Raw genomic sequence first — 12,333 nt, forward strand, 5'->3', positions numbered from 1 at the left:
CATATGTGTATATATAGGCATATACCCACATGGATGGCACGTATTTATAGCAAAACCGGTGTGTCTCACTCTCTGATTTCAAGGTCCCAATGAAACAGAAACGACCATCCTCCTTAATGTTTGTGACTGGGTGAGGTCGGGATGGTTTGGCATCTGGATGGTATGACAGCCACTGCTGCCCTCCAAACCCTATGAAATGTGATGCTCTGGCTGTTGCTGTGTGCACAGAGGGCAAAGCAAATTAACATCGAGTGTTATTCTTGCCCTCGAGAGAAAGGGAATGTTCGAGGGACCGGGACTAACCAAGTTAATGCTAACCAACTTTCTGCATGGAGAACCTTTAAAATGGTGCGTCCGAGACATTTTGGACACTGAATGGATCTTTAGTTTTTCACTGGCAAATATTCAGAAGTTGTCCCATCAGCAATCACAAAACATAGTCCCCTTTGAGAGCTGTATAAAAATTTGGAAAAACTTCACTGTATCTCCAACATTGCGTTGACACTCATGGTTCTGTCTTTCTCGTACCTTCCAGATGAGGGTACCTCATTAAACCATCGAGTACAATGTCACTGGAATCAGAGCAAGACAGGCTACTAACTCATCATGACTTGATAACCTGGTTAATTCTGGTAAAAGTGTATCTCTCTCTCCTTTTTTCCTTTTTATTTCTTTATTTTTTGGCTTGAATTGTTTGCATGATTGTCCATATCATTCTGGCAAAGGGATAGGGGTTTATGTGCTTTAACCACAATATATCACAATGCTTTAACTTATACTTGCCATGTGCCATCTAGGGGGCAAACTGAAAACACAAAAGTCTCAAGATGCCTCTTTTAAAAAGTAGAGACCCAATTATAACATTTACACCTGGAAAGAAATTGTCTATGTCGCTTCATGGTACAGAAGCAAATGAAGAGGTAACATTCAGGCAATGAGATTCTGAAGGTGTGTGGTTCATTCGTGTAGGAAAGAGTCGTAATAAATTGTCACATCATTTCTTTAGGGCTTTAGCAGCTCTGAGAGGGAAGCAGCCCCTCTCAGGGCAAACAGAGGTTGTGAGCTTTCCACCTAAGAGTTTCTTGACAGCACGCAGACACCTGGCCTAAAAATACATGAAACAGGGACTTTTTCCCAGGTTGGAATTCCGTTTGTCCCATTGGAGCCACAGCTTCCTTTGCCTTCACAGAAACAAAGGGACCTCCCAACAGGCAAGCCCGGCTTTCAAATCAGGCCGCTCCGAAGCAGGAGTCCTTGAGATATTGGCTAGTTTCACCTTCTCATCCCTGTTTTGACATATTCATGCCCCCAAATGTGGAGTGGTCTATTAAGGAACCATGAGAGCAACACTAATATTGAGACATTTCAACAAACTTCAAGTGCTGAGGAATGGCTCTCCCCTATGCCTCCCAACCCGGAGGGGCCGGCAGCATTGACTCTGCCCGGGGTGCAAGCCCCTGCTGACCCTATACCGTCTCCTCCTTGGAGGTGGGGTGTACCCAGCGCCTACCTCCAGTGCTACAGGAGCAGGCTGTGCACCTGCACCCCGACATCACAGCAGGGGCATGCACTGTCCGTGGGCAAGATAAGCCAGCTTCAGAAACCAACACCCCTGGTTCCTGGGCTCGGTGTAAGCCCACAGCTAAACTGATGGCTGATCTTGTTCAAGTTCAGACAGCCTTTGTGTCTTTCAAGGAATGGGAGTGAGAACTCAGAGAAGGTCCTTCCTAAAACTTATCCTCATTTTCTAGCAGCAATAACTGGGTTTTGTTCTGGCAGTGGCAAGCATTGGCATCTTCCTTCCAACTGTAACCTTTTCTCAGGATGGCTCTAGGCATGACAGGATACCCCTGGGGCGAATATCCTCACTTCAGCAACTCTTGGAAGGCTATAAGTGTGCAAGGAAAGTCCATAAGAACCAACTTTAGTGAGAGCATGATAGTCTCTCACCCCGCTCAAGCCCTTGAAAAAGGCACGTTCAACTCTAAAACTGTGCCACATTCTCTTTATCTAAAAGAAGTTTGCTTTTTAATTCTTTAAACCATACCTTTATTAGGTGATTGAGAAAACTGACCTTTCATGACACTAGCAATGCCTGCTGCTGTATCCCTCACGATTGACTTGGAATAGAGAACTGACCCCACCATTTTCCAAAGGACTTCTTGGAATCTTGGTTAATTATCCATCTTCATACTGGCAGACAACAAACAATAAAATCTAGAGGTCTCCTTTTCTAAAAGAATTAAATGTTGGCTTTTAAAACAAAAAAAAAATTCTCACCTTAACAAAGGCTGGGCTGGCAGTGAATTAAAACCGCTTATGACCTTTGAAGTTCAAGACCCAGTTCCTCCGATTCAGTACTCAAAACCCCATTACTGGTTAGACACTCAGAAGGAGGCCTGACCCTAGCCTTCCTCTCTGTCATATAACTAAGCCGGCCTTCGTTCACTGCTAAATCCAGAGGAGAGGACACCCGAAGACCAGGTTAAAGATCCAGGAGGAAGGTGCCCTCGTGCCTTCTGAATGCACTCAGGGCAGAGCTGAGCTGCCAGCCCAGAGCACACAGCTGTCAGTCCTAGCTGTCAGCTCCACCCCACACACGATTCTGAATCCTTCCAGAACTGGTTCATTCACGAACCAACTCTGCTGAGAGAGTAGATTGAGCACTTGCTCGAAATCTCAGAATGCCTACACTGAGCTACTTAGTTTCTGCTGTTGCTGCAGTATTTCTGAATAAATTTCAAAAAGATAAGCTTCCCTGAGTGCCTTTCAGGAGCTAGGAGCTTTTTATGAAAAGAGTGTGCAGCTTAAGACTTCCCTCCACCATTCTGAGCTCAGCCTGGGAAGAAGCTGAGCCTCAGTGGACACAAAGTTTGGGGGGCATCTATGCAGGCTGAGACCAGAGCACAGTTCTGTTCCTGGAACAGCAGGTGTGCTTCCTGTTACCCCTGCTCCCAGCTCCACTATTTACAGCTTACACGATTAAAGTGTCCTTCCTGGGGAGAATCACCCTCTCTCTGCATTCTTGGCAGTAGAGCTACTAAGTAGCTGGTCAGTTTTCCCAAACATGGAAATCCACGTTGCAAGTAACCTAGTGCTAGAGAACAGAGTTGACCAGAACTGGGGGTTTGACTCCCCTGCAGGATGTACCTGTGATTTGAACCCAAGTTCATGCTGTTCTTTACAACTGTAGCTACTGCTGCATGAGGTTCCCCTACCCATTCTCCTTAGAACCTTCCAGCTACCATCCTGCCAGACAGAAAAGGGAGACGCAGTGAGCTCAGTTCTTTCACCTCCTAAAAGCAAATGTGAAAATCCTTCCGGGTTCTTGTGCCCATGAAGGGATTTTGAACAGAGGCCTGGCGAGGCTGTGGCAACCCAGCCACACTTTTCTGGCAACCCAGCTAAAGGTGAGACGGTGCTATAGCCTGTTATTCAGAGACCCTCTGCACACCTCCGCCATGCTTGGCTCAGCAAAATGTTGCCACAGGGTAATTGTCACACACAGAAATTAATAAATAAACACAATTTCAAAAGACACAAAAATTGCATGCTCTAAAACAGGACGAGTGTTAGCCTCTTGGAGTAACCTACGGACATTAACAAGGGCACAACTAGACTAAGGTCAGTGTGGTTAGGGCCCAGACGATATCATCTACTTCAGCCTCTAGGGGACAAAAGGGACCAGAACTAAATTAAAAACTAGAACTAGCAGATGTTAACACTATAGAAACAGGTAATGAGGTATGAAGAGGCACTTACGTGGAAGAGGGCTATCTGCATATCCCATGGATGGAACACAGACGAAAAGAAAAGACAAGAGACAGACCCAAGAAAAAAAAATAAGATGTGAAAGAAATGAATAGGATCCGCAGAACACACGGAGCTGGAAACTCAAATTATCAAATTACTTCAAATCCAGAAAGAAGCAATTCCTGCACGAGGAAGATGAGACAGGCTTTCTACTTCCGGGAAGAGGCAAGGGGATCACTTCCCAGGCCCCTGGCTTCAGAGAGAAGAAAGCAAAGGATTCCCCTGTGTGCTTTTTAATCCCAGGAGTCAGAGAGGGCCCAGGGAGCTCTGTGACCACTGGGGAAGTCTGTGCTACAGCATCTTCTTCACCCGGATGGACTCACCATTCTCCCAGGGCAGGAACTCCAGTCTGTGGAGGGACAGGACTAGACCAGGGCTCACCCAGAGCCTGGCTATGTGTGGGAAGGGAGGGAAAAGTAAGGCATGCCTGGTTTAAGGAAACAGGGAGTGATGGAGACAAACAAGAGCTGCAACCCTGAATGGGATCAGGAAGAAGCGACTCCTGAAAGAGGCCTTGACCAGGGAGACCCCAACTGGGCTCTGGGTGTGGGAAGGGAGGAGGAGCAGGAAGGTCAGAGGCCATTTTTTTCCCTTCTGCCTTGTTGGGGTTTTGCTGCTGCTCATATATCCTACAGCAGGCTCCGTTTTCCTATAACTGAATATCTCTGCTGCATCAAAAATCCCACAACTAATTATGTCAACTGTCACTGCCTTTACTGTCTTCCTTCAGGTCACCAGGTGCTTAGGGCCCTGGTGACAAAAAGCAAATCTCCCCAAATCCCTCCCTACCACGTGGCTGTGATTCTTCCTATTGTCTTTAATAACATGTGTTAGTGGTTTTCCTCCCTGGCTGTTATTCTAACAAGCTGGACCAGCTGCTATGATGGTGTCACCAAGCCCTTCAAGAAAGTGAGGACAAAGGGACTGGGTATCAGTCATCACTGAGGGCGAGAGAACTAGGAGGTGGGACCACCGTGAGCAGAGGGATCTGAAAGACAAAAAGCTGCCCCCCAGGGGAAGAGGCTGGGCAGCTGGCTTTACTTACGGACTGGCTGCGTCTTGAACTCGGAGGCTGCGCTGATCTCACCCAGACCCTTGCCATTGAGGGCCGCCAGCCGGACCGCGTACATTGTCTCGGGCTTTAGGCCCACGATGGTGACGATGCCTTCCATGCTGGCTGTCATGAAAATATGAAAAGGGTCACAAAGGAGGAAAAACCTATTGGTGAAGTGGTATAGCTGCTATGGAAAACAGCAGGGCAGGTCTCCCCAAAATGAAACAGAGCATTATCATTTGATCCAGCAATTCCACTTGTGGATATATGTGCAAAAGAACTGAAAGCAGGGACTGGAATAGATATTTGTACACTCATGTTCACAGCAGCATTGTTCACAACAGCCAAAATGTGGAAACAACCAAAGTGTCTGCTGACAGATGAATGGATAAACAGAATGTGGTCGATACATACAATGGAATATTATCTAACTTTAAAAAGGAATGACATTCTGACACACACTACATGGACGAACCTTGAGGACATTATGCTAAGTGAAATAAGCCAGACATAAAAGGACACATGTTGTATTATTCCACTTATATGTGAAGTACCTAGAAGAGTCAACTATACAGAGACTATTACTAGTCAACTAATAGAAAGTAGAATGGTGGTTGCCAGGGGCTGGGGGAAGGAGGGAATGGGGAGTTATTGTCTAATGGGTATTGAGCTTAGGATGATAAAAAAGTTCTGGAGATGGACAGTGGGGATGGTTGCACAACAATGTAAATGTATTTAATGCCACCGAACTGTACACTTAAAAATGGTTAAAATAATACATTTTATGTTAAATATATTTTACCACAATAAAATAGTTAACTAGAAAAAAAAGCCACAGATTTGGTATGAGGTTTCAGGGGGGAAGTCAGGGAGGTAAAGGATCATTTTCTTCTAGCTCTAATCCTGATTACCCAGAAAGTCCTCCCAGCCCTCCCAAAAGCTGAAGGAGTGATAGGAGTTTCCTGGCAGGATGAATGCGCAGTACAACTGGGTTGGAAGATGTCTCTGAATTGCTATGACACCGTGTCCTAGCCCATTCCCAATTCTACCCTCATTTCCAGGATTAAAAATTTCTACAGAAACAAAACCTACTTCACTGAGTTATTCCAATTAAACCCCAAAGGGAGAGTTAGACATAAATATATTCAGTCCTCAGGGAAAGATGATCCGAGCTCAGAGACTTCAAATTGCAGTCATCCAAGGGTCATTTTTCAAATCTGTGGTTTGGAAATATATCATAGGATTGACTTAAGAGCAGACCTGTCTGGTTGGCTCTGCTTATTTGGTTCATTACAGGGCAGTCCCTGAATAGACCCAAGCAGGACTGGATGGGTGAGAGCAGAGAACCTGAAGCACATGGAACCCAAATATGCAGAGCAGGGGGGGATTGGACTCCTCTGGTTGTGCCCAGCACCTAAGCAGGGCTTCCGCTTGGCATGTGGCTGAGCTGGCCTCATCTATCCTGCCAGGGTCACGAGAACCAGGTTCCGAAGTACCAGGGGGCAGAAGGCCAATAACTCTACATGAGATGTGACCACACCCTAAGTCTGGGGGGCCGGTGATGGTGTTGCAGCATAGGAACATCAACAGGACGGCAGGTGGTGGCATCTGGCCTCTCTCAGTATTGGGGAGTGGTGTGCACCCTACTCAAATGGGCAGTCAGGGTGCCAGCATCTGGTGAACGCAAGGGGTGAGCGTGTGCCCAGAGTCATCATTCTAAAGTAAACCGGGACTCTCCAACTTACCTTCTTTGGCATCATACCACTTGGAGTGCCACACTTCCTCGTCTATTGCTCTCCACTCAGCCTTGTATTTGAGGATGGGCACCCCGCCTGTGGCCTCTGGCTCATCAAATTGCACCTGTGCTGTGCTAGAATATGGCTCCACCTGGTCAATGGATGGTGATGATGGGGTGTCTGTGAAAAGGACATATATGGAGACTCAGGTGAGCCTGATTTGGCCCAGGATGTAACTCCCAATCATGAAACACATCTCTCTCATTTCTTTTAACTCTTGGGAATCTTGTCGCCTATATCCTGTCTCCTGCTGGTCCACCTCACCATGCAATTCTTTCCCAATGTGTCCCATGTCCAGATCCTCAAAGCCCCCAGAGCTCCCAGCCTCCTGACCCTCACACCCTCTTCTTCCCACGCTCCTGTCATCACAGAAGGTCATGAAAAGGGCCGGCAAGGGTGAGGGTGGTGCAGCCGTAAGGGGTGCTCACCTGCTTGGACAAGGATGAATTCCAAAGACTCCTGTCCGATGCGGTTCACTGCGGTACAGTTATAGTTTCCAAAATCATTTTCAGAGTCCGGGGTCACCTTTAGAAAGAAGGAGCTCTTGAGTTATGAGTGTCCCACGGAATGGCCCCCACCTCAGATCCTTATTTATTGAACTAAAATTAGTAGAGAATAGAATCAGTAAAGCTGCAGCCCAGCCTTAACCCAGAGAGAACAGAAAAGGGGATCATGGGAGAGGCACACTCTGCCTCCCAGGCCCCATCTAGCTCTGGGGAGAGAAAGAGGGCCGAGGCTCACTTTCTTCCTCAGCCAGTGGCTCCCCTGCTCAGGACGTGCCAGAGAAGCAAGTGAGAAGATGTTAGCTGTATCCAGGAGCCTGCCCATCCTCAAACGGTGCCTCCGCCACCCTGCCCGCTGCCCCCATGTCTCACCTCCAGGTAGCTGGCGGACGGGGTGTTGTAGATCTTGATGTTGCTGTAGTTGGAGCTTGGCAGCAGTTGACCGTCTCGGAACCATGAGATTGTGGCACTGGGGTAGGCAAACACCTCGCAGGTGATGTTCACCTGGTTGCCCTCCCAAGTGTACACAGCCACAGGGCCCTGAAGCTTGGGGGCATCTGCAAAGAAGGACAACAGCTCTCAGGAAGACTGCCACGATCGTGACCCCTCCCCCCACTCCGTCTCCTGGCACCAGGAAGCTGGTCATGCCTTGAGGCCGAGCTGGTGCCGGGGGACAGCAGAGACCGGGGTCACTTCCCATGAGCTGCACGGGGAGACACGCAGACTTGTAAGAAGCCAGGGGACGGCGTGAAGGGGTGCCTTGTGGACACAGCTTTGAAATGGCCAGGGGCCAACCACCATGGGCCGGGTCCTGGCAGCTGTTTCCCTCTGTCATCCTGACCCTGCACGGCCCTCCCTGCCCCCTGTCTTCCCACCGTTTTCCTCACATTGCACTTCGAGGTACACGGACTGGGAGTCCTGGCCGATGGTGTTGCTGGCGGTGCAGATATACTCCCCAGCGTCTGTGTACTGGATGCTCTTCAGGGTCAGGGACGACACGCGGGCATGGCTGCGGACCACCATGTGCCCGTCCAGGGTCTGCCAGGAGGGGAGGGACAGCGTCAGGCCCGGGGCTGGGTGGGGCCAGGAGACCGGGCCATCACTGTCTGCGACCAGCCTCACAGCTCTCTGCTCTCTGGGCCAACGTCTAAGTCTCGCTTTAGGTACCGACTTGCGAGGAGGCTCCGGAGAGCACTCTGGGAACTTGGGTGCACCCCAAACAGAAAATGGGACTCAGTTTACCCAAGCAGCTTAGCCTATGTGCCAAGATTGGCTTGAGAAGGACAACCAAGGCCCCCAAGACGATTTGGTTGGCACATCTAAAATGGAAGCCAAAGTCTGGCCAGCAGGCGTTGCAGCTGCAATAGCCCTGCCTCGTGAGATTCTGGAAAACTTGCACTCCCGTCCTTTCCTTCTAGCCCCCTGCCCATCTGCCCGTTCCTTGGTGCATGCACACATAATGGGAAATCCGAATAAAAGAAATTATACAAGAAATCCATATTTCTGCAGATGCCTTACTTTCCTGGATGCTTAAAAGTAAAATAATTTCATTGAAAAAAGTCCAACAATCCGGAGCTCAGGAGCTGTTGAGCTGGAAGTGAGGGGAACTGGGTCCCCTCTCCCGGAACAGTGATACAGACAATCCCAGGCAGATTTGGAATCCTGGACACTATAGTCACCATATTCTAGCCCTTGACACTAGAATTGTCTTCCTGAGTCTCTGGAATTACAAGAGTTGGTCAAACAAGGAATAAGCATATGAGCCCTGGGCAATGGGTACCGAAATATTTCCAAGGGGTTTCCCCCCTTGACACTCTTAAGTAAAATGGTTGCTGGCCTAGGAAGAGTCTAGGCATGCGGTCTGAGTTCAGACCCTCAAGAAAGCTGGCAATCTGAAGAAGGAGTCCAGCTCCTCGTAGGCTGGGCCATACTCTTTAAGTCCAGTGAGCGATATTCCATAGAGATAGACAGGTGAGTGCTCTGCATATCGTCCGTCATCCCATGAGGCTGGGCCTTTAAAGAACTAAAGAACACCTGCCTTCAGGTTCTTTTGAGCTGCTGTTTGGAAGCCCAAAACCCAGCATTGAAATATCATATGGCAGCCAGTTTGGGGAGCTCAAAAGCAAGACACCATTGGCCTTGACAGAAGTCTCAGACCACAAAAAGTCCCATCACTGGTAGAGCTAATCTGTTTCAGTCATTTAGTCCCATCACATTCATATCCAGAAGCCAGAACACAACTGCCAGCAAAGAGGCAGAAGAGCCAAGCAAAACCATCATTACCTACTGCAGCGAGGGCCACCCCTCTCTGACAGGAATGCCCAGATGCCTTGGCTCTCGGCCTCCACGAGGCCTGGAAAGCTGTGAAGCTGATGGGCTGAGAAGCTGCACCCCAGGGGATGAATGGGAGCTGACACAGGCAGGTGTGGAGCACTTGTCTCAAAAGTCTACGGTCATGTGCCAAACAAAATCTTGAAGCATCATCTAAACTCGTGGCATCAGGAGTGTGAGGTCAACGCTGCAAGTATCTCTGAGGGCTGACCTGACCTGCTTGTCATTCCTATATTCCCAAGACAGCAGAATGAAGGCAGAGGGGATTCATGGTTTACCCCGGCCTTTCTGGTTACCTCAGTGAGATCACAGGTTCAGCCAACAGTGATGCCAGCCAGTGACTGAACTGTAATTTTTTGTCACACACCCAGGATTTGTCCTGGGGCTGCCACCACAAACACGGAAAACTGATCAGAATCTTTCAGAAGTCAAGAGAACATTTCCATAAGGAAGGATACAACGGCAAAAGATGCAAAGAAAGTCGTGTAGGTAAGAGAAGGACATTAACAAGTAACCACAAAGGGGGACATGAGCAGTTTTTACTCAGAATGATCTAGAAAATGGTCAAAGAGAAGCTCAGGAAATGGTTGCATTCACAGCCTTACTTTTTTCCCCCCTTCTCTCTGGTCTCTTTGTCTAAATTTCTCTCTGGAAAATTTTCTCATTTAATGATGTCAGCAGAGCAGTAGGCAGCCTTCCATAGAGAATTTTATTTTGCGGTGGCTCAAAACAGGATTGACGATGGAATTATTTGCCAGATGCCCAGTTCTCCCTCTGAGGGGACGCAGACAGACTCCAGTGTGATTGGACTATCTCCTTCTGAAATGATTTACTCTGGCACCAGGACAAAGTCAGAGAGTGCCACCTCCAAGCCATCCAGACCACACGTCATGCTGATGGTCCAGGCTCGAGGAGGAAGCAGATAAACTCTGGGTACGAATGAAACGATCACTATGGCAAGAAGACCCGGTTTTGCAAAAATGTATGAAAGGCAATTATAATTGCTCTTCTCATCAAGACATTTTTGTCTCTCTTCTTGCAGGGAAAAGTCCTAAGGCTTTCCAGAACTTACAGAATGAAATTAGCCATGACCCAAGCCTTCTTTTGAGCTCATCTGGACTCATGGTCTTCATCCCTGACTGAGACAAATAGGAGGGAACGGAACTTCTGAGCCCCAGGGGGCAGAACTCACTTGAAAGTCAATTATGTCCAGAGCGAGATAACTTAAGATAAGGACACTTCTGCAAAATGGAGTGAGGTGTCTGCTTTCCTGGGAGTAAACCAATTACTTCCACTAATAATAACAATTCTCTCAACATCTCCTTAATGCTCCCTGATAAATCTCAGCTCCTCTTCTAGCCGTGTCTAAATCTGAGTGACGGGAAGATGCACAAGGCCAAGCGGAATGAGAGGGGTAGTGGCTCAGGAGTGGCTGATAATTAACCCTTCTTTTCTCCCTTCCCCAATCCCAATGAGCCCATGACTTTTGGGCAATAAAAACACCCAGTCTGTGACAGCACTCCTGGGAAGTGTTTACAGGAGGCAAGTGTTTTAGAGAGGGTGTGCACCTAACTACAGTCCCTACGACGTGGAGGAAGGAATGACACAAAGAGAGCTTATAATGAATTAGATTTGATGACGGCAGGGTGCAGAAACTAGCATCAGTGCCTGGGGACAGGCAGTTAACTTTTAAATATTAAACAGCATTAAATATTTATAGCTATGACCTGAACACATGAGTTACGTGTTCTGAATAATTATCATTTCCGAAAGACTGGAGGATGGGTTTACCCAATTAAAATACAGTCTACAGGATTGCCATATTCTACATTTATAGTATTAAACAATATCAAAGTTCCATCTGGAGAAAAGGCTACTTTTTAAAAAAGTATTTATAGATTAGATTCTTGAACTTCATCTAAAACATACTGTTTTTTATTTCACTATCTGTCAGTTAATCACACAAATCAGGTCAAGAATGATAGGCATGATCATCAGTAGGGTCTTGGGGATACAGCAATTACAATCTAAAGATTTATATTTAGCTTCAGTTTTCAAACTAAGTCCCACATTACCCAAACTGAAGCAAGCAGTCAGAGAAATTTCAAAGGCTAAATATGCTACTGACTTAAAAAAAAAAAAGAACCATTTGTGACAAATCACTCTAATCTCATAAACTTAATGCTCTATAAAAGTAACATAGATATGTTTTGCAATTTGGGAAAACCAATGAGAGATGTCATTTGCATTGCTTCGAGATGAGATGTGATGTGGTAATTTACCAAGACCAATCATGATAAAATAAGCGAGCAACAAGATGAGTTGAGCTGGAAAGGTAAGGGCTGAGTGGGTTTTTAGATCATTAACTCTGTGACTTTATGATCCAAAGCCACATCAACCAGGTAAGAGTCAAAAAAATTTTATCATTTCAAAATGCCTGGCCTGGGAGTTGGGGCCATTTATTTCTCTAAGTATAATTACCTGGATGTGATTTTATCAGCACCAGCAAGAGAATAAGATCCAGTTTTAGGAAATAATAAGGATTTGTTCATCCACTCCCAACACAGCTTGCTTGCTCACCCTAAAGTGACACTATTGCTAAGTAATGTCTACCACTATTGACCTATTCTTTAATCTAACTAAATTACTAATTAGTTTTAGCATGTCTGGTTATTAAACTGTAATGGTGAGTTGAACTGTAATGCTTTCAAAACTACAGACTGGCTAGTGGTCAGGTAAGCTATACCTCTTGCTTCTCTGGTCGAGTCCACGAAGCCTGTAGAGAACAAGATATAAAACACAACAAGAAAGCAGTAAAATTTTACAACATGTTGCT

The 12,333-nt window shown here is 46.9% G+C and overlaps 1 protein-coding gene across 28 annotated transcripts in view; it reads right to left on the minus strand.

Annotated features, from left to right (window-relative positions):
- The window catches only part of LOC309606410 (neural cell adhesion molecule 1), a 309,239-nt gene that overhangs the window by 33,672 nt on the left and 263,234 nt on the right, over positions 1-12,333 (minus strand). For 9 of the 28 annotated variants that reach the window (XM_082343458.1, XM_082343477.1, XM_082343476.1 and 6 more), the window contains exons 9-14: positions 12,244-12,273; positions 8,054-8,204; positions 7,539-7,723; positions 7,092-7,188; positions 6,613-6,783; positions 4,859-4,990 (exon numbers count right to left, since the gene is read on the minus strand). In XM_082343458.1, the coding sequence (XP_082199584.1) occupies positions 4,859-4,990; positions 6,613-6,783; positions 7,092-7,188; positions 7,539-7,723; positions 8,054-8,204; positions 12,244-12,273 (766 nt within the window). Of the gene's footprint in view, positions 1-3,762; positions 3,778-4,858; positions 4,991-6,612; positions 6,784-7,091; positions 7,189-7,538; positions 7,724-8,053; positions 8,205-12,243; positions 12,274-12,333 lie in introns of all 28 variants that reach the window. The other 19 variants (XM_082343462.1, XM_082343453.1, XM_082343460.1 and 16 more) reach the window with 3 other exon arrangements.

This window comes from Balaenoptera borealis (genome assembly GCF_965194805.1).
Source record: "Balaenoptera borealis genome assembly, chromosome: 11".
In the NCBI taxonomy this organism is placed as follows: Eukaryota; Metazoa; Chordata; class Mammalia; order Artiodactyla; family Balaenopteridae; genus Balaenoptera; species Balaenoptera borealis.